Here is a 23,034-nt window from a genome sequence, read left to right on the forward strand (position 1 = left end):
GCCCATAAAACTGAAAACCTCACGCCAATTCTGTAAAATTGATAATTTGGAACTGAATTAAACACAGCACACAAGGAGATACATTAAACCATCATAAAGTGCAATGAATCACGAAGCCCATAATACTGAAAAAGACACAGCACCTATCTTCATTCCTCAGCCCAAGAACCAAGATAAGAGAAATGGCTTTTGCTGCACGACCAGAATTTGCTTTCAAAATACTTCAAGTCAAAGCAGAGCTATAGTAACACCAGTCCCCAGAGCAGGTGGCAGTAAAACACAAGGTGAAGCCTTAATTGGAGGCAACTAAGAGGGAAGAGTGCAAAAGTGAGCACCACATGCTCTCAGGACAGTACTCCCTCTGCTATGTTCACCAACAAATGTTGCACCTTGTCAGTGTTCAGTTTTACACAGAACTGGACATGGTTACATAGCTTACTGGTCAACTCCCCTTGAAAGCTTGCACCCCCCCCCTTTTTTTTTCCTCCCAAGCTAATCTTCTCCAGTTCTTCTATACCAGAAACACAGCCCTTTTCCCAAGTGCCAGGTAAGGCATGTACAACCTAAAGTAAATACACCTCAATTACTAAAATATGACAAACTTTTATACACTGTTGAGAGTGTAAACAGAGTAAGAACTCTGCTAATAAGATGCCTTTGCATTACACTGCATGGTATTAGAATCTAAAATACATTGTATTTTTGCCACAAAGGTTTTGTCTATAGATAAGCCTTCCTTAGCAGTTCCTCCATGATTATTTATTCTTAGTCTCTTCAAGACTTACTATGAAGACAAACCTTCTTGTACCACAATCCCTTGTAAAACAACTCAATTGTCTTACAAGGACAATGCATACTGTCACCAGTGTGACACACAATTAAATTCCAGCTGAAATAACTTAAACCAATGTAACGCTCCAATTAAAAAAATCTTATTTGCACAGGTTATATAAAAGGCTTTTAAATCAACATTATCAATGTTTCAGTGCTGCTTCTATTTAAAATAGCTTTCCTGAGAAAACAAAACAATTGCACACACAAAATAAAACCCCGTATTACAAAATAACTATCCCAGCTCTTATCTTCTGGCAAGTTCCTTGAAAACAACAGTATATTTAGGACTATGAAAAATATTTTATACGATGTCCTTTTCAAGAAGAAACCTAAGAAGTATTTCACATTACGTGAGCTTATACAGCAGCTTTTAACCACACTCAAGTGTATTATATAAGCAAATCCCTCATTTCAATATTTATGAAATCATACGCAGTTCAAATAATAAATCAGAGTAACATATAACTTGCAATATTCGCAGCACATTCACGTTGGTGGTTTTTTGTTGTTTTTAACTGAGGCATGAAGAAAAACAGCTGACAAACTCCAAGAGCTTTTGCAGCAAGGTCTTTAAATGATTGCACACAAATAAAACTTATGAACAATAATTCAGAGATGTGTTCTCTCTGAGAATTAAATATTCTTCCTACCTTGCACTGCAAGTTCTGCTTGAGCTTCAATCGTCTCGTTCCCATTATCTGCTATGCAGGTATACATCCCCACATCCTCTTCCGTAACTTCACTGATCACCAGACTGCCTCCCGCAAGAAACAGAAACCTCTCGGAGCTGTGCAAAACAGGACAACAGGGTAAATTGATGGACAAATGGATTTAAATGGACAAAATGATTTAAAAATTGACTCAAATTCACAGAGAAGCACATACAAGTCCTTTACATGAAATGGCTAAATAAACTTAAGTGTTCACACACAATATTTCTGAGTGTCATTTACAAGGAGCATTCTCAGAGAGGAATTTTTAACTAGATGGTCACGTTCCGTGCTTTGGCATCAGATTTTACACTAAGATAACTACCTCAACTGCAGGATTACCTGCCAACAGGTCCCAGCTAAGAGGAAAACAAGTTTGTCATGAAACAGTTTTGGGAACCTCTTGACAGCAGTTCAAGGACAGAAAGTAAAGAGATGCATACTTATTGTACTATCGTTACAGCCAGAAAGAAGCAGAAGCCTTCTATCATTGAGCAGGAGAAAAATTATTACATAAGAAAAATAGCCACTTCAGTGGTAATCAAAGACAGTCAAGGACAATCCTTTTATCTCAGAGAAGGAAAAGCTGTACAAAAGAGCGTCAAACAGGAGCTGTCAAGCTGGCATCACCTCCCTTCCTCCCCTTCCTTGTATTTTTTATTTCATCTGCCCAGGTAAATTTTCAAGAAAACAGTGCTTTGTCCAGCCCTTGAAGTTCCTGGTCTGCATATGGACATTGACACTCCAGGAACATGTAAGGGCTTTCCAAACACTACTAAGGGGAACAGAAAATGCCAATAAAGCTCATCCTGCAGAAGTTATGTCAGACACATTAATGCTACACTAAAAGCGTGCCTAAAGAAAAGCAAGTAAATTAGGCAAGTGCCTTGCACTGCTGATTTTCCCCATAGCCAGCCTCCAGAAAAGTGAAGTCACACACACGTGGCATGTGGGCAGGCTAAAACAGTCCAAAGTTACTAGAAATTGTCACATCAGCCAACAGAAAATTATCTAAGATCCACCTACTTGAAGCACGCAATGCTGTTTACATGAATTTATCAATTCTGAATTTGACCAGCTTTCTGCTTCAGAAAAACAGTTTTCCAAGATTCCGAGCTGCAAGAAAGGTGAGCAGGCAAAATGCTCTATCTAGTGTCCTTACACACCTCCTGTAAGCCATCTAAATCAGGGGGCATGCTTTTAAAAGAAAAATAAATATTCCAGTTGATTATTTCCCTCAAGAAAATTTAAAAGACAGCCCATAGTCTTCCAAAATGGTCTTCCAAGTCCACTGCTCTTAAATACATGGAAGAAAAAAAGTCATGTCAGACTACTTGGTGATTCCATTCGCATGCCTTCACTGTGGAATACGTCTGGGCTTAAAGCAAACTGGTTTTGTAATAAAGTAAAAAAAAAAAAAATATCTTAGTTTTGGCAAGGATAGTAAAGCATTTCCACAAAAGAGTGAAGCAATCAGATTTCAGACACTGGAGACAAAGAATCAGCTTAATATAGAAGTGATAACATAATTTAAAGTGTCATTAAAAACAACAGAGATTGATCATTCAAATGTCAGGGAACAGCAAAATCAAATTCAAGCCTTTTGTATGTATTCCGTACAGCCTTCACTTACCACGTTACATACTCCTAATACACAATTGCTTGAGCTACTTGGGATACCTAACTCACATCTTTTTTTTTTTCCAGGATTTCATTATCACATAATATGTAGTGAACCTTTATTAAAACTCTGCAGTCAGTTCTAGCCTGAGGTTTTGGCTTTTTTTCCCCTTTTAAAATACCATTCCCAAAACATCTTCTAATCTCTTTGCAGTCTTGCTGAAGCACAGCAGATAAAATCAGACAGTAAATTAGATTATTCTGTGAATCTACTACCAGAAAAATCTCCATAATTACTCTGCTATGTTTAACCTTCACTGAGTTTGGCAAACGTAATTCACTTAACACAAATCACTCAGAGTGCCTGGCAAACAATAATATATAATAATTAAAAGATCACATATTCATGTGAGGTATTAAGGAAAAAACCCTGCATTAAGAACGTGTTCATACAACTAAAGACTTTATTTTAACACATACAAAAACAGCGCAAAATTAACGCTTACATGCAACTTTAGCTTTGCAATTTCCTCTCTTCAGAAAATGATTAACCATACAACTAGGTTACAGTTTTCTGCGGGCACTTCTAGTCATATAAAATTTAGCTAAACCGAACAGCCTGATAACACTGAAGAGTTAGCTGTACTCCAGCCTTAATAAAATGTAATGTTATTGCTCCAGGTGTTTATTTTGCGATTAGCCATCTCATTTACTGTGTTGGTTTTTTTTTTTAGAATAAGAATTTCTTGTGATGTTGCATTTGTATTTCCTTCCACATATATATGTTTGTACAAATATGAATTGAGTGGCATAATACATGCTGCCTGAGCACGCCCTAGTAGAATGGTGATTCGTGTGCTGTGCAAGGGTTTCCAAGTAGAACATCCAAATATTTGAAACTCCCAAAAACTGAAAATCCATCTTGGCAGCCACTTCAAGTGGAACCTCACTTTTCAACTTCAGCAGTATCAAGAGCACAAATCACTCCTGCATTTACTAACAGACCCTCACACAGTAGGATCCTTAGCCAGACATGTTTCTGAAAAAAAATCAGCACAGCTTCGAAGTTGGCAAAACTGGAGAAAACTATTCAACCTGTATAAAACATTTCCACTTGAGCCTTCTGTATCAGATTATGCTGCCCGTATGGCAGACTGAACTTAGTTAGAAAAAAGGAAGTAATTTTTATACTTCATAGCTTCATACTTCAGTGGTTTTCCCCACTTCCTTCCATTCTCTATCTTCTGTGATACTGGCACAGATATTACTCATTCTGAGTCTATAGAGGAAATCCATCTGAAAAAGCAGAACGCACATTCAAATTGCTGAAGTGCGTGTTTGGCAGGTCCAGTGTGCATCAGTATGGTATTAACAATAATCTGGTGGGTTTTTTAGAAGACAAGATCCTACACAGATTCTCCTTAGAACCACAGTTTCACAGTAAAACATTTTACATTACATGAATTGCCACAGCTATAAATAAAAATACAAGATTAGGTGCCTAACCCACTTCACAAGGGGAAAAAACAGGGATATGCAATCTGAGTTTTGTTTCCTAACACACACATCAGAATATTTACACGTGCATATATATGTACATTTAGGTCTCTGTATTGTGTATAGACAAAAAAATACTTTAAGATATTTTGAAAGGCAGAAGGAACACGAAAAAGCAGTCCAGAGGAAAATGATCCACCCCCTGGGATAAAGAAAATCCATGTTAATAACAAAAGTCATGCTTTTATATAAAACGGGGATTTTAATACAAATTAAATACAATTTGGCTACTAAATTAACAGAATCTGCTAACAAGCTAAGGTACATATTTCGCAGCATTTTAACTGCAGGCTTTACTCCAACAAAACCTTAATTCTTGGTTCTAGAGATTTTTCAGTTCCTCTGTTCAAGAGAATGATATGACAGCTGTCAAGGCAAACCAAGTTTAAGAACTTTTTGTTGCCTGCTGTTTGAATCACTTCTCTGTTAAGCCATTAGTCACTAGGAGTAGGCTTAAAGTGATCAAACTGTGCGGAAACTCTTAGTGAACTATGAAGCAAATTTCTTCCTACAGAGTGGAAAAAAATAATCAAATTTTCTCCTTTACATGCATTAAAAGTGAACTGTATAAGGAGTACACATGTCACTGTAAGGAGAGAAAAAAACTATGTGTTGGAACAACTAAAAATAAAAATAATGAATTTCATCAGCAAAGCAAGGTAACTTTACTCACTCATGTTCAACCAGACCAGAAAGATTCTGTAGTACATTAAGGCAAACACGATATGGTTTTTCCTTTTTCCCTTTTCCCTTTTTTTACTCCTTTCTGGTTCTATCTTTGAACAGAAGAAAACACCTATTTCAAATCGAAGGGAATTTTTCTTTGTCTTTTCAACTTTACCTTCCTCAGTGAGCACACAGGCAGAGGATGTGGCAACCAACAGATTCCAAAAATACACAGGCACCTGCAGTTTGGTGAGAGCCCTTCCTGAGAAGATGCATTAACTCGTTCATACAGGAAGAAAAAGGTGCAATGCTGCAGGTCTGTGACTGCTGACTGGGGCCTGGCAGAGAACCTGAACAGCTCAATTGTCAAGTAGACAGGTGCTTAGTAAAGAAATGTTTGGGAAAACTGACCGACTTGTGGCTCTTGTTACTGCCTTACCAGGGTCCATACGGTGATGGAAAGACACGAAACCATGCTTTAAAATCGAGCTGGTCATAGCACAGACAAGTGCTGTTCTGACTGCCCATACCAAGCACCTGACATACAGTCTACAGAGGGATTTGTACCGTAGCATAATTCAACTGGGAACCATACTTGTAACCAAAGTGAAACAATGCTAAATTTAATGCTAAATATTCTGAAAAATCATGTCATGCATGGTTCAAATTGTGCACATATTAAGATCAAATATGCTTACTAGTATTATGCCTCAGCTCACCAGTTGTAACATTTCTCACCAAATTTTGAAAAGCAATAGAATATTTGGGAAGCCTTCACCACGTGCACAGAAAAGCTCATAACAGATTTAGCAGCACTGCATCCAAAGGAAGAATTGATGATTTGAGCTTTAAATCAAAAAAGTGATAAGAAAATAAAACAAGAGCTCTCCATGATTTGAGCTTCACTTTCCTTGTGCACTGAACGTGACATAGCTTGGAGAAAGGTGGCGTATCAGAGGGGGGAGGCAGCAAACATTTGTAAAAATATTTGTAAAATGATGTTATGTCATAAGAAAGAGAAATTAATATCTTACCAGGCACATTCATTTTGACATTTCATCATATTCAGTTGTGCAATTCTAATGAGACTGTACCATCCTTTCAATGAGAATGATTTCTTATATTTACAAAAAATGAATCAAATAAAATCATGGGCCATCAGATTGACATCAGCACAATTTCTCAGAGGTATTAGAACCGTTAGTCATTACCTAGAGAAGCTCGCATTTTCCTGATAAAGACAGTTTACACTACAAGCCCATAGACTTTTTTATATAAGAGTTGACAAAAAAAGACGTATTGCTATCACTGTTGCTGTAAAGTGACTCGTGTATTCCTCCAGATGCACCAGGTGGTAGCCATGCCGTAGCCTGCAACACAACTTCACCTCTCACTGTTTCACGACTAACTTGTTTCTATGTGAATCTCACCAGCTTGGAATGATATAGAACATCCAACTATCTGGTTATAATTTTCTTGTTCTTCATTGGGTTTGTTCTGCTTTTTAAATATGCGTATTTTTTTGGACCACATTGTTTTGAATGAATACACCAGTGGCAATGCATAATAGTTTTCACTTCACACATTCTTGGAAGCCTACACTTTTTTTTTTTTTTTTTGAAACCATGCCTAGCATTTTAATATTCTGCTTTAATGAGAAAGTAAGAAATTCTTCTTTAAACACTTATTCTTAAATCTTTAAGGGACACATAGATGCATATTGGACATCTTCATCACAGGAAGAGTAATGTGAGCGCAGGAATCTCCAGAGATAATATGCTAGCATGAAGACAACCTTGGCTTTTCTGCCATGTCCTCATCCCCTTAATTGCTTCTTTTATTCCAGTGGCAATCTAAAAGTAATTTATTCTTAATAACTTTCCTGCTTCAAATAAGATTTCTTGGTTTCAGATGTCTGTAAAAAAGGTACTATTTGTGACAGTTCTACAAGTCTCTTAACTACCCTGTCTTAGCGTTCAGTCTAGAAACCCTCCACCATTTGAAAGCCACAATCTGTTTTACCAGTTTAAAAATTGTTAAAAGAGTAGGAAGCAAGTTGTGCGTGCATCTAAAATTGTAACTCTAGCTGTGTTTGTAGATTCTTACTCTTACAGAAGTAGTATGTATTAACCATTACTCACCTTTCTGTAGTAAGCTCTTCTTCATTTCTCGTCCACCTAACATATGGAGTTGGAAATCCTACAGCAACGCATGGGAAAACCGCACTTTGCCCAGTAACTTTTGTAAGCGACGATGGTTGCCTTGCAAAGACCAAGTTCTGTGGCTCCTCTGGATCTGCAAGTATTTTGTAAATGACAACGAAGTTACCAGATGCAGAATCAGGAGGTGATCATACCAATAAAAACACAAATGAAATGTCTAATGTCTTTCCTGCCTCTTCACAGGACTGAATTGTCATGCTACCTACAAAAGCTTTCTGCAAAATACTCTCCCAGCCTCCCACAAGAAAAGCTCTTTACCATTTCCTCCACACATGCAAACTGATTCAACACTGTTGGGATTCTGACCCCTCAAACTGCCTGGGAAACAATTTCAGCTAAAAGCTACAGCCCTGCAACAGAAAATTCCGAAAATTCCATCAGCTAGTCAAGATTTACAAAAGAAAAAAAAAAAGAAAGGTTTGACTTTGTCCAGCCTACCTCTGGCCATCACCACAAGGCTGGCTAGTAAGAACCTACATCTAACAAACTGACTTCCTACACCAGGGCTGAAAGCTATGGGGAAAGAACACTGTTATACAAATCCAGGATCATTTTCATGGATTACCTTCACCTCGCTCTGCCCATCCAGCCCAGGAATACATTCACTGAATGCACTGGACTCAGCCGTCCCCATTATATCATACTTTATCAGGTGGCTGCTTGAGAAGCTGCCGTTATGCACATGAAAATGAAGTTACCAAAGCAGAAAGTGAACGATAAGCAAAAGCAACAACAAACTAGACAATTTGCACACTGAAGTACTGCAACCTTTGTCCTAAAACAAGAATATACCATGGTTTTCCATCCCTGTAATGGTGAATCCTCTCAACTAGTTTGGGCTTTGCTTTGATTTGGACCAGAGAGGGCTTTGCTCCTTTTTTCTTCTCTGCCCCCCCCCCTTTAAGAGCAAGCAAAAGCAAAGAGCATATTTACTCGGTCTGTAACTAGCAGAAAAGGCCACTTGGGCTGTAAGAACTGAAAACATACCCACCAATAAGTACTGTCCTGTAATCCATGCCTTGCACCATGATATGAACTACATGAATTCCTACATACCAGATGCAGCATGTCTGCTACATTAATTATCAGAAGTCCTCCTACTAACAGCTCAAAAAACTCATTTGTTTGTGTTACATTAATTGCAGTACTCACAATACTCAGAAGTGCGCTTACTGGTTTGGTACCAAGTAAGTTATAGAACTGGACAAACCCTCAACCTATTATCAAAAAATTATCTTTGACCACCTAAAAGGAGGCAAACTACTCTGTGCCCACACCACTTTTCCTCCCTGAAGCACCCACCATGTCCTTCAAGCATGGTATTTGGTCTGTCTCACTTGGGACCCACACAATACTTGCCAGAACTTCTCAAAGTTGTTGGTTTTGGCCTTCTCCGAATATTAACTGAGCATTTACAGTGCTACACCAAGGGCATGCATGTCCTTCAAGGTGTAAGAAGAAGAGGCTGCCAAAGTATTCAAGAGAACCAGGCCTGATGGAAGTTATGTTTCAGGATTGTCCTAAGCTGAGGGAGCCAAACTCCGAGTGATTCTGGATCACACCATCTGTCCCAAGCCCACGCACAAACCATTACAGCAGCTCCACCCTCATTCCCTATTAGAGGGAACTAGTCTGCTTGCTCCAGAAATAATACCATGTGTGAACAGGCACGAACACAGTGAGAGTAACCCAGAGCGGCATATGGAGCAAGCCAAGTTGAAAAAAAAAAATGGATGTAACAGATTGCCAGCGAGTAATCGCTACACTGGGGAGAGGAGCTGGTCTCATTCAATAGAGACAGAACTTGCTTATCCTCCAAGCTCACAAAAAGGAGTTGAGTTCTCAGGTTTGTGGAAGTAGGATTCAAGAATTACGTGGTTATTTTTCTTGCATTCCTACACTTGAAATTACCTGCTAATTAAGGAGCAGAGGTCAGAAGTGTGTCCTCCTGAATGGTGGCAGATGAAAGGCAAACTGAATGCTCTAAGGAAGCTTGCTAGGAGGAAAAGTACTGCAGTGTCCATAGATGAAAATCTGTATTATGCAAGTGCATGTTGGGCTTATTTCAAAGATTTAGATGCAGAACATTGGAGTGCCTGTCATGCACATATCAGATAACGATTTAAAATTGGAATAAAGCCAATGAAGAACAGATTAATTCAAATCCTTCAATCATATGCATCTCAAACCTAACAATCAATTACGTGGCTACTCAGGATTAAGAGAGCTTTCTGTGCAACAGTTTAATCCCACTTTAAAAAAAAATGTGCCTGCTGGGGGGCTTCACAAAACTTCACTACTGACACTTTTAGACTCACTACGAAGTAAGGAATCAGCATTATTTGTATGTGCTAATAACTGTCTCAAGTCACCTTTAACAACACATCGCAGAGATTCTGGCTGTATCAGGAATCAAGAATTCGAAAAGATCAATACAATACTGAAGCATATTAGAAAGTCTTTAATTGCCAAAAATCAGAAAGATCTTAATATTCTTTTGAGAGTCTGTAGAAACACCAAGATCAAACAAACTAAAATAATTAAATTGTCTTTCAAAAAAGCACTCTTCTTTAAAAATTATCTGCTTCATTGAAGGAAGATGGACCTTTTTTTCTCCCCCCGGAGGTGAAGAACTTAATAAAACTAATACCTAGTTTATTGGATAATTTATTACCTAAGCCTAGCAGACGCCTCTACTTTAAAATGGAAACAGTTGCAATAGTAAAATTGGGGTATTTTAAACAAAGAAGTGACATAGCCATGAGAAATGGGAATATTCATTGAAAGGGACCTCTTAAGATGTTTGATGCAGCCACCTGCTTCAAGTCCACTGTTGCCAGCAGTAGGTCAGGTGAATCATGATATTGCCCAGCCTAGCCCTGAAAACCTCCAAAGATGGAGAGAGATTTAGCAACATTCTCTGGCCGTCCGCCAAGCAATAAAATTGAATCAGAATTCCAACATGAAGACTAAATCAGAAGAGACAACATGAAGCTCTGGAAATCATTAAGAAAACCCTTACAAAACACAACCCATGTTTTCCTACTTTGGGAAAGAGCGATTCCCATTCCTGTCTTATTCTTGGTCAATTTTCAAAACTCTGTGTCAGAACATCTGGTAAGACACAGCTCTGTTCAACAGAGTAATACTGTTTTAGAAAAAAACACTTTCAACATGCAGTAAGTGAAAATTGGACTTTTGTTCTCATTTTAAAAATCTATATATTTCAAAACAATATGCATAGCTAAACCTTACAAAATAATGGGATTCATGGTCATCCCCTTTTTGGGATCTGGAAACTTCCCCAAAGGGTCTAGCATTTAAGAAGGTCGTCAATACTAGGATCACTAAAAAGTGCTTCAGCATCCCAAGAGCAAGGGACAAAGCAACAATTTATTTTGGAAACTTCAACAATATTTTAAACAAGGGACTCAAGTCTGAGGAACTTACATATCCCCACATCCATACTCAAAAGAGTCAATTCTTTGTTGCAATAGAAACATATCACTTACAACTTTTTAAGAGAAACTTTACCCTGAAAGCCAAACCATTAAATACGGCAAAAACTTTTTGCATGTCTGACCTATTTCCAACCACTGCAATGAGCTCAGACACTTATAACTGATTTTGCTTCTCTGTTTTCCAGATGCAAAATACAGGTTAGTCTTCCCAAGAGTCAAAATGCTTTATAGTTTAAGTGCCTGCAGTCATTTTAAGCTACTTGGAAAAATAGCTTCCACAATGCATATTAGACTTAGTCCAACTTTAAACATACAAAAATGCAACATGGGGGATTCTCACTTGTTGGCCTTGCAAGCATTCTTACATTTGGTTGTTTTTAGTTTCCCTATCAGTGGACTTTTTTTTTTTTTTTTTTTTTTTGAAGAAAAACAGATTAATACCTGGAAGAATTTTGAGCTCTGCTTCATCACTGTATTTGGGGGTCCCACCACTTTCAATGATGCAGCGATAGAGTCCTCCATCCGTATCAGTTGCATTACTAATAATAAGAGCTCCACTTGGCAATTTAAATACACGATCATCCAGAAAGACTGGCTGACGATCCTGCTCCCACCTCACAAATGGTGCAAGGTCAACATTGACTTCACAGTTAAGGATTGCACTGTTTCCTTTGTAGACAGACGATGATTCTGGCTGACTGGTGAACCTGGGAAGACCTGCAAATAGGAAATACAAAATTTACTAAAGTGACAAAAATTAGAGGTATTCTGAAGGTGACACCAAAGCTTTGAAGTACAGGTCAAGATTCATGAACCTTCTTTAAAATGAAAAGTACAATGTTCTCCAACTCTTCTAGAACTTGATAGCAAAGTGATAGTATAAAGGCAAATAAATCAATTGTTTTAGAAATAAGCAAATGTTGGAAATCAGAAAAAAAAAAAAGTCTTCGGAGTCCTCAAAAACAGAAGCAGACATGCCAGTAACCTCCGCTCACTTCTCCAGAGTTGCTGCTTAAGGAACATATAGCACAGAACACAAACATCAAGACCTCTCTGCCTTGTACAGTATAATAAATACACTTTGAACCATATTTTGTAAAAGCCATGGATTCTCATACAACATTAACACAGATGCCACCTAGTATACACTGGGACATTGTGACACTGAACAGATGATGCCGCACAAGAAAAGGCTTCATGTACTCTTTCCGCTCTGAAGTTTACAATCCAGGCGACATCTTAATTTACCACCTACAGAACTACTTATAAAGAGGGTTTTTTTCCCCTGTATTTTTACATTTCTAATATTAAAATTAGAAGATTAGCAATTAAGAATTTAAGCAACAAAAAGTTTAGAAATATTTTCTACAACTTTGTCACCAACCACACATAAGTAAAAGTTTAAGTCACAGTAAGCAAAGGTTTAGCTTCCCTGAAATTTTAACCAGGCCGCGGAAAGGAGCTTGAGGGCATTAAAGGACCAAATCTGACTGAAATTCAATGGAAAAGGGATATCCCTTTGAAGCTCTCAGCTCCCCAAAGCCTTAAGCATAGCACCATAAAGTAAAAATTGCATTTGTCCATAAGAAAATCTTTATCTTTCTTACATTAGTACCTTTGAGAATGAAGTCTCTTCACAAGATAAAGCTACGGCTGCAACACCAGAACAGCAGCTCTATGCACAGAACACATTAATCTCCCAAATAAAAAGGTTTTTCACAACCTCCTGCACAGGATACATGACAGAGCCTCTGACAGGAAGACCTGAGGCCTCCAAACAGCTTCGTGGTTGTTTGGGTGCCTGGTGCTGGCAGCGAGGCGGGTGCCATGAGATGAGGCAGGCGCCATGAGGTGGTTGCAGCCATTTCCAGGCAGCCCCGCCACAGCTACGCCCCTCAGCAGCCTGACTGCAGCAACAGTCTCCAAAGAGGATTTCTGGTCTTCTTTAGGCTCGTACTTAATATTGTCATAGAAACAGCCTGTTGGCACTATTGACATCTTGCCTTCCCTTCTCCCTTCCTGCTTCATGTAGATTTTAAGCTTTTTCCTTTCAAGTCACTACACTGTGTGCCTTCAATGCAGAAGATGGAAAGCAGGACTGGGTTACACAAAGGAAACCATCCGAGCACAATTATTCTGGCACAGGAGCAGAACCAGCTGGCTCTGGTAACCTCTAGCTCGGGGCTGCTGCCCACGGCCAGGACCCCAGCGGTGAAAGCACCAACACCGCCATCTTGCAGGCATGGCTCAGCTCTCACCACCTTCTTTGCTTCCTCCAGCAAGCCTAACTCTGAAGTCCTTTATGCAGAGCTGCCACTTCCAGAAGTTTAACTTCATCAGAAATGTGAGGTGCTTTACAGTTCTTTTGTTGTTTCAAAAGGGAGAGCAAACAACCATTCAGACCATGGAAGCTAATGTTAGAACATATGTGCATGGAAAAACCTCGCCTGGCTCTTCAACATGAAGGGGAGGAAAGGGGAAGGACGAGTTATCTACCTTTTGTGCCCCAATTTCCAAGAAAATAACTTTACCATGTGTGGTATGTCAGTTGCACACTGGTGTTTAAACTCCATCTCCTATAGCTTTTCTTTGCCTATCTTCACTAAACTCCACTGCCTCAAAGAATCTATACCAAGTTGCTTTGGTTAAACAGTATTTTTCCATCATTTTAGCTTGAATCCTTTTTTAAGGAAAGCCCACAAGGTTTTCTTGTGTTTTTGTTTGTTTGTTTTTTAAATTTGGAACATTTCTTTGCTCTCCAACTTCTATAGAAATCCTTGGAGAAGCAGCAAGAAGCAACATCTGATGTCACACGTTCAGGCTTTTCCCACCTGAATAAAAAACATTGTTGCTTGGACTGTAAAATTCTTAGTCACTAGCACCCACTAAGTGCAAATTATAACTTGCTTTTATAAACTTTTAGGATATGTTTTTCCCATAGAAAAGTAAGCCTGAAGTAAGCCTAGACCAGGCCAACAACACTAGCTACAGTGCTCTGCAATCAAAGCCAACCACATAAGAGATTTATTTGAGCAAACCCACAGAACACCATCTTCACATCCTATATTAAACTGATCTCTAGTAAAAAGACCAAAATCCACAAACCAGAGAAGAGGTCAAGAATATTGATGCAATGAGCAGAAGCATTATACCTGGTCTCTAGGGCTAACCTCTAGTGCTAGAGAGAGAAACAAAACAAACATAAAATATGCATATGACCGGGGGGTGGATGTGAGGGGTGGGTATACAAAACCAGAAATCTTCCCAATCCTTGAGAATATCTGAGCAGACTTCTAATACACTACATCTCCAACATCTAGATCCCTTCTGTTTTGACAAGTAATTCCTTCCTGGTACAGGTCCACCTCTAAACATTGTATGCTTCCCCCCCCTTGGAGAACTATCTGGAGGCTCCTTCCACAACTTCACTCCTCTGAGAAGAAAAAAAGTTTCTAGTTTCCACTCCTACTGTATTTCCAACCAACTTCTAGTCCTTTGATCTTGACCTTGTTTTGGTATTAATTATTTTGCATCTTTGATATTAACCATTACTCCCTCCCTCTAAGGTATTTGCATGAACAAAAATCTTCTTTCAACTCTCCTTCTGTTTAGTTAATGAAGCCACAATCTTTAGTTTCTTTTCCTCATTCCTCTAACCATTCTAGTTATCTTCCTTCAAAGATTCAGAACAGTAGAATGGTTTGCGTAGGAAGGGACCTAGATAGAGCACGGTCAGCTACAAGGTCTGAGTGGGTTATTCAGGGATTTGTCCAGTCAGATACTGAAAATCCCAATGCACAACCTATTGTGGAACTGTGTGCCTTCACAGGGAGAAGCTTTCTCCTCAAATCCAGTCAGAACCTCCTTTATCCTTTGCTTTAATTGGCACCCACACCTCACCACTGGCTAAACAGAGACCCAACAATTTGATATGCCTATTGTCATTTAACATTTGATTACAGATGTCCAGGTTAGTATCACAAAATTGCTTCCTCATGTCTACTGAAAATATCTTCCCAATAGATTTAAGAATCACATTACCTCTCTGTACATCAGCAGATGATAGTCGATCTTGTAATCAACCAATATAACTACTTATCTATAAAATCACCAATCCGTTCATCCCAACTTAATACAGTACCAAGGATGTTGCTGTATCTGCATGACTTTGCACGCTAAGTTTCACCATCATTCAGTCTATAGCCTCATTTAATTGTTCCTATGAGACCAGCAAGGCTTCAGTAAGAGTAACAAGGTCTTCCAAATTTTCCGTACTTGCTATTTTACAAGCATGTCCCCCATTCTTACACCAAAACAGCTGATGAAGATGTTAAACATTATCTTTCAAAAACCTAGTCTCTGAGGCCTCTTTCCATCCTGAAAAGTTCCCTCTCAGTATAAGCCATTAAGTTTTCATAATTACCTCAGATTCTTATCAATCTCAATATTCTCATTTAAATTTCCATCATTTTGACCTTTAATAATTTCTAACAGGAGAGCGTATCAAAAGGCTGTGTTGTGGCATGCCCATGCCGATGCTGCTCTAAGACATCAATTGCTTCATCAAGAAACCCAAATGCAAACCACAGACAGAAGTCATGTTACAGTTTAGCCTTTTGTCCATCTTCATCTCAATTACCCTCACCTTCAAAATCCTTCTATCAGGGACATACTATTGGGATCAGACTAATTGGTCTAGGATCACCCTTTCCCTTTTTGGGCACACATTCTGCATCAGTTATTCTTCAAGAAGAATGTACTAGCCCTGCATTCGCAATTCATTAAGAATCTTTACTAACAGACCTGCAAATTAAGCCAGTCCTTTCAGCAGCCTGAACAGGAGATCTGGACCTCCTAATTTTGTCAGATGAGCATTGGGACTTCTGCTTTCATCTCAACCGTTGACATTTTTTTTTCCACCCTGTACAATCATTGCATTAGCAACCTACAGCATATGTGAGAATGTTACCGGAGGACTAAAGCCCTGCAATTTCTAATATACAGTTCAATTACACTTTATTTTAAATCGCTTCTAAGTACTATTCACTTTTAGGGCCAGAAAGGCATTGTATACTCTGTTGTGGGCAGGCCCTCCATTAAGGTTAAATAAGCTTTATTTAAGATGGCTTCATTTCTCGCTAGCAATGAAATTACAGTTCCTTTTTCAGGTCATCTTAAATGCCAATAAAATCTTTATGTGATCGTACTTTTGTATGGTTTTATGATATATAATTTTAACCCAGGTCATAATTTTGTCTTAAGAGCAATTTTCTCTTATTCTAGGATTACTTGCAATTTGCACTGCTTAAAAGTCTCCATTGTGTAGAAGGACCCTTTTGCTTTAACCAACAGACAACCACAAAACAATGATGATGTATTACAAAAAGTATTCAAAATATAAGCTTTAATTAAAATTAACTCTCAGACTTGTTTATATATACAGTAACAGGTCCAGAGCACCGGCATGCATCCCCATAGCAGTATGCTACTAGAAAATACCCTGCCATCCATCAGCCTAGAGTCTTTCAATTAAAGAGCTTTTCTTTTCCACTTCAAAGTATCTGTAGAGTTCCTGCATTTCCCTAACTTTTTAACATAGTTTTCAAAACCATGCCAGCTAATTCACTCCATTTAAATTGTGAACACATTTTTCAAGCTACTCTTCAAACTTAATTTTTTTCGAAAAAAAAAAAAAAAAATACATTTTTCTCATAATGGTTTCTATTTCCCAGTCACTTCATTCAACACATCAAAGCAAGATGATCTATTATAATGAAAATTAGTTAGACTTCTAATGAGAAAGCAGCACCCACTCTTCACCCACATGTTGCAAAGCATTCAGTTGAAGATATTAGCCCATCATTTACTGAATGAACATAATGATAAATGATACTTTGGGGTTCTGATATTAAAGATAATTTTTTTCACGTTTGTACATACATTAATCATTCCATGGCAGCACAAATATATTATGTATCGATTTTAGGACACTGAAGGAAAATACTCCTGACCTAGCAGGAATGTGGGTTAATAAACTCAATTTGGGAGGATGATTTTCCATTTGGAATGTTCACTAAAAACTGGCAGAAGAACATATAAGCAATAGCGCGATTCTCACATGTATACAATAGAAATCAGATGCACCACAAACTTTAAGTTTTCTTCATGGACAATGCAAATGCAGGGGTGTGGGAGAAACAACCCTGTCCCTATTTTCTCCTTCCCTTTTGTCTCTCCCCCCACCAAAAGACCAGAGCAATGGTAGGAATGTGAATGAACAATCTACTTAATGCAAATTTGTTCCATTCAAATTGTATTCCCAGTCTAAGCGTTGCTGAGATTTGTGGCCCATTGTCTTGATTTCTGAAAAAGCAATGACGTGCCTAGAAGAGCGGTAATTCCCATGCTCCTGGAGAACACAGATGGTAAAAATTCTGGCTGTAGTCTGCTGCCTTCAGCAGAGCCAGTATTTCATCTCCTGTACTTTCCAGGAGAAGAGGAATTCATTACACTGAGCCAGATGCTAATCTAGTTCAGCAGTCTCTCTGCAGCCACGGACAGTGCCAATCATTTCCAAGAAGGCTGAAAGAAGAAAAAAAAACATTCCATAATCAACAATTACTAAACTACTCACTCCTGTGACAATGTTCCTCCTGACTTCAGAGGAACTGCTTACCTTCTCCTCTGAATACCGTCAGCAGTCACTTTAAATGTTCGATTTTTAATGTGGATGATATTACTATGCACATTTAATCCTCTTTAGAATCCTACTAACCTTTTGGCATCAATCTTACCCAAGCAAGACTGCAAAACAAAAATAGGGGAAAAAAAAGAGTAACTTGCTCTTCTCACGGGCAACAGATGGCTGCTCAGGAATTCACTTTTTCCCTGTCTGTGACAGGTTTGTATGCTTTTACTACACAGTTGCAAGCCTGCTGGATCAAATTTTCACAAACATTTTTTGTCATGTGCTCAAGTCTCCTCCATTGCTACTCTACACAGCAGAATTTAACACAATATTTTAAGAATCAAACAGTTCTGAAACACCCTACTGTACATGTTTACACAATTAACTGTTTCCCAAAGCTGGTTTCAGGCTTTATGATATCCCAATGTACTCAGCAAATGTTTTCACCCATTTTTCCCTGATTTCTATTGCAGTAGGGAAAAAGCAAAATGCCGGAGCAGCTGCAACTTTTTCCAAACTCCTGCTTCTCAAATGCCTACCACAAAAACACTGTTGCCCAATCTCACTCAAGTTTCTCATAACTTACCAAGCTTTAATGGTATCACCTACAAATATTGCCACCTTACAGCTAACAGCTTGCACCTTACGATCCTTGCACATTAAAATATTCTCATTCTCTTTGTGTCTGAACAGAACGATTAAACAAACCACTCACAGCTTTCAGAAATTTTTCATTTTCCCCCAGTTCGCTTTTTCCTAATCAAATCTGAACTTAAATTAATAGCTCTATTACTACTTTGTTTATTAAAATAGCCTCTTGGGAAACATGAAGATTTTAGCAACATACGTAGGTGAAAGTGTATAGAAACATGATGCCCTATTGTTAAAATTGCTACAACATCTGTTATCCTCTAGTGAAGCAGCGGATCTCAAAGATGCCGCATATTTTGTTAGCGCATCAGCTTCGCACCCAAACCCTGTTAAAAAATTATTAAGTCCAGCCATCTGTGGACACTTCATTAAATTATCACAGCTCCTCTTCTTTTCCTTTGCTTGAACATTATTCAGCATCATTTGTCTGAGTGGCAGAGGTGTGAAACATGTTTTAAAATACAATTTTTATAGTAAGACATACTTCTTCAAGCTCACTAGCAAACAGATTAAGCTTCGTAATTGCAAAACATTCATAGAGAACCGAAGTCCAGCATTACCTGAATTAAGATAAAACCAGATGCTTCTTATATGGAATATTCTTAGAATTACAACTTGAAAGAAAAAAACTTATCAAAAGTCTCGTTGGCTAAGCTAAAGCAAGAAGTCTGTGGAATACAAAAAAAGGCATGAAAAATTTCAGTGCATATCAGAATTCTGACTCTCAAACACAGCCTTGGTGAGATACTTAACATACTGACTTCACACAGCAGTGATTTATTAAGGTATACCATGAGCAGAACAGAATAAGCAGGGGAAGGAGAGGATGTCACTGTACATATCAGTAAGAACAAACACTAACGTATATATTATATGCATGTGATGTGCATACACACACTAACCTGGTGTGATGCCAGATCTTTGGAAGAAGCATTTGAACTAGAGATCTCCTGAGATCCCTCCTGAGTTCAATTATCCTGTGGTGCTATGACTTGGGGAAACTACACAGAAAACGAAATAGAGATAAAGGAACAGCCTCAAAAACATTTCACAACACTGCACAAGGAGGAACTGATTACGTCTGCCAAAACAGACTTCCAACGGGGAAAGTTCAAGCAAAACTGATCACGCCATGGAGCACAAGGTTGTATTACAGGAATTCTCAGGTTGCCATCAAGCCCCTTGGACTTGGATCTGAGCACTGCCACAGAAACACAAATTAAAAAAAGAAACCAAATATACAAAAATTTAAGAGGGTGCTTGGACTAGTAAAATACATCAGAATATTATTAAGTTTTACCTGGCAAAAAATAGTTTTTCACAGAATTTATTTGAAACAAAACACATTTTTATAGTTGTCCTTTATGTACTAGTGATATTACTTTGCAAAGTTTAATATCCTGGAAGCCCAAACTGAAATACAAGAGCATAACACAGCCACATAGACTGTAGAAGAAACTTCTTTCCACACTGCATTAATGTCAACATGCACAATAGTATTACAGCTCAATTCTGATTTTCAAGCACAACACAGACATCTCAGAGCAACTTCTGACCTCAGCCCAACACTGGAAACAAATAAACAAGATCCTGACTTCCTAAGGAACTGACACAGTTCTTTACACCGTATGTCAGCTGCCGACTCCTCTCGTGGATGCTTGATGAAAAGAAATGATACAGAAGATGCTCCTGGTGAAACCACTGGACTCGTGACTGACAGCATAATATTGAGCATGAGACAGGTCACATTTCTAGAAATGACTTTAGGATGCTATTTTGCCAAACGCTACATTTGACAGAAGTTCTAGGGATAACAAAGTATTAAAATGGACCGAGAAAGAAACAGACATGATGTACATCTTGATATTGTATTAACTGGGGTACTGGTTCCCAGCTCCCAACTCAAAAAACTGTAACACCGGAGCACGTTTGCCCTGTGCCATCGCAAATCTGCTACGAGGATCCAGGCTCGCATCCCGACAGGCTGCAGCTCTGGGAGCAGCCGGAGAGCAGTGCCATGAACAAGTGAGGCTGGCGCTGAGAAGGGATGCACTTCTGGTGCCTGTAACTTCAAAATGAAAGATAGGGAGAATAAAGAAATTGGTTGATTAAATACTGTTTGAGTTGGAAGAAAAAAGTCGAGCAGGCTACCAGCATGAAGAATTTCACATTGAAAACTAATTTATCATTGTTCAAACATATTTGCCCTTTCTGAGCGATGGAAATGCATTTTGACAGCAGGCCACCAACAGGAACGAAAAGCAGACAACCTCACCGTCTTAACAAGATTGCTCTGCAATTGCAGAATGCATCCTGGCAGAACTTCTATGAAGGCAACTGAGTGTGCAGAGGTGTTCAAGCTGTGAAGCAGCTACAGAAAGCCCTGACATGGTAAGGTTCAGCTACATTAAAAAAATAAAAAATAAAAAATAATTGGGAAGGAAGCAATGTTAAGCGAGAAGCTAAACCAACCTTCCCTGGGAAAAAAAAAAAAAAAAAAAATAAGTAGCTTGGAAAGTCTTTGGAGGGAAAAAAAAATAAAAAACAGAAGTTAAGAATTCATCTCGGGAAGGTATTGAAAGTGTTTTTCAGTGCAAGGACAAGACTAGAGAATAGACCAAGGCTAAACAGAAATCCAAATCCAACCAGGTGACATCTAGAAGAGATCAATACATTAATTCCAAGAACTAAATGGGAGCAAAAAAGGTGATTTAAGCAAGATCTTCAGAAGTGCAGAGGTGGTTGATGATGACCATAAACTACAAGGAAGGAAGATTGGGCTGGGGTGTCCACAGTACAGTGGGAGGTCAGGCTCCGAGTGCTGCAAGAAATAGTGCAGGAACACGGAAAAAGTGACTCTGCTGTCATGTAGGTGAAATAATAGGATTAAATTAAACTAAAATCAGAGGCAGGACTTGCAGTTAAAGGGGCAAATAACAGAGAAGTGCCAGGACCAATAGAGCTAGCTGCAAGGCAGCAGGAAACACTGTAGTATCCGCAACCAGTTTCATCTATTTACACAGAATCACAGAATTGTAGGGGTTGGAAGGGTACTTACGCGTTTCTAACAGCACATGTAAATGAAGAGAGGGGGGGAAATCAATGGAATAATTTATTTGATACTGTTGAAGATCACTCTAACAGGGCAATGAAGAAAACACTGTATGGTTTTAAGGGAAAACCTTAAGATAACTTGCAGATTGCCACAGCATTTAAGAAACCTCAGGTCTTGATCAATAGAAAGCCTTACAAAAAAAAGTACAGGCTCACAATTACTCTTTCTAAAACAAAATCAATAGCCATAACAAAAGAAGAATAAGATCTGAGTATTCTGGTGAAAGAAAAGGGCTTGACAGGTTAAATAATTTTAGATCTGAGCGAGGCTATCAATTACAAAAGCTCATGTGAACGAGCTATTCAAAGAAGATTAATGCACAGAAAGGACTGCCAGGATACGTTTATCATGAAACTGGAGGAAAGATCAGAAAAACTTTTGCAAGCAACTCTATAGACAGAGACAGCTGACACCTGAAGACAGACATTTAAAAATTGGAAGTAACCTAAGCAATTTCACAGAAAAACAGAGAGAGCTGACAAATAGCAGATAATACTCCCCAAAAATAAAGTACCTGAAGATTGACATACCAAGAGGGGAAAAAAAAAAGCAGAAGAACAAGTTTCAATAGAAGCATTTAGCTGACAAAGATGAGTTTAACTAGATTATTTGCCAGAGCTGTGGATCAGCCACATGGATGAGGATTAAAACAACAACGATCTGGATTATCACACCACTGGCCCTAGAATCATGGACACTTGCTAGAAATTAAGTTCATATATCTATCTACATATTTTTAAAAAGGTCTCTCAGTAATGAAGCCTTTCTTGGCTTTGTGTGTGCAGACTACGAACACTCACAGAAGAGCAGACTGATGGTGCATCTAATCCAGGCATCTGACTTGAGCTGCTATTAAAGAGCACCTTTACAGAAACCTATAAATTAAGATTTTTTTTTTCTCCCCAGTGTCCCTCAAAATGGGGGGGTTATATGCAAATAAGGATTTTGTTTGTTTTTCATTTTTATTTCTAGTGTAAGTATATGAATGATGAGACATTTGTAGGGATATTGCCAAGACCTCAGCCTCACTGAAGTCAGACATAACAAGCTTCATAAATTATTTTTCCTCAGTAAATATCATTTTCCTCCATTTTGTTTCCTTTTCAGTGTTACTGAACTACCTCTTGGAATTTCTATTCTGAAAAATACACCATTTATCTCACACACCCCTGCCATGATCCCTCCTAGCCTTAACCGCTGTTGTGTCATCTTTCATTTGGGTAGGTGTGATAGCACAGCTTCTTATAATTTTCAAAATGTAATACTCGGTTGATCTTAAGTCTGAACAATGCCATTGTGGAGATCCATCACTTTTAGCCTGTCATACTAAAGCTGAAATATCTTTTTGAATCCCACACTGTAAGACACAGTTAGAAAAGAATACAGGCAGCGAATGTAACTATCACTTGCCTGACAGTTCAGGATTTAGAGTGAGTAATCTCTGCAAAACTTGTCAAGCAAAATTACAAAAGGGATTTCTGGTGCTGACATGCAGAACATAAATAATGAA

At 38.5% G+C, this 23,034-nt stretch overlaps 1 protein-coding gene across 8 annotated transcripts in view; it reads right to left on the reverse strand.

The window, feature by feature from the left end:
- NEO1 (neogenin 1) overlaps positions 1-23,034 on the reverse strand; it is a 191,498-nt gene that overhangs the window by 105,832 nt on the left and 62,632 nt on the right. For all 8 annotated transcript variants that reach the window (XM_035335485.1, XM_035335487.1, XM_035335483.1 and 5 more), the window contains exons 3-5: positions 11,512-11,787; positions 7,529-7,682; positions 1,485-1,621 (exon numbers count right to left, since the gene is read on the reverse strand). In XM_035335485.1, the coding sequence (XP_035191376.1) occupies positions 1,485-1,621; positions 7,529-7,682; positions 11,512-11,787 (567 nt within the window). The remainder of the gene's footprint in view (positions 1-1,484; positions 1,622-7,528; positions 7,683-11,511; positions 11,788-23,034) is intronic.

Source organism: Oxyura jamaicensis, chromosome 10 (genome assembly GCF_011077185.1).
Source record: "Oxyura jamaicensis isolate SHBP4307 breed ruddy duck chromosome 10, BPBGC_Ojam_1.0, whole genome shotgun sequence".
Taxonomy (NCBI): Eukaryota; Metazoa; Chordata; class Aves; order Anseriformes; family Anatidae; genus Oxyura; species Oxyura jamaicensis.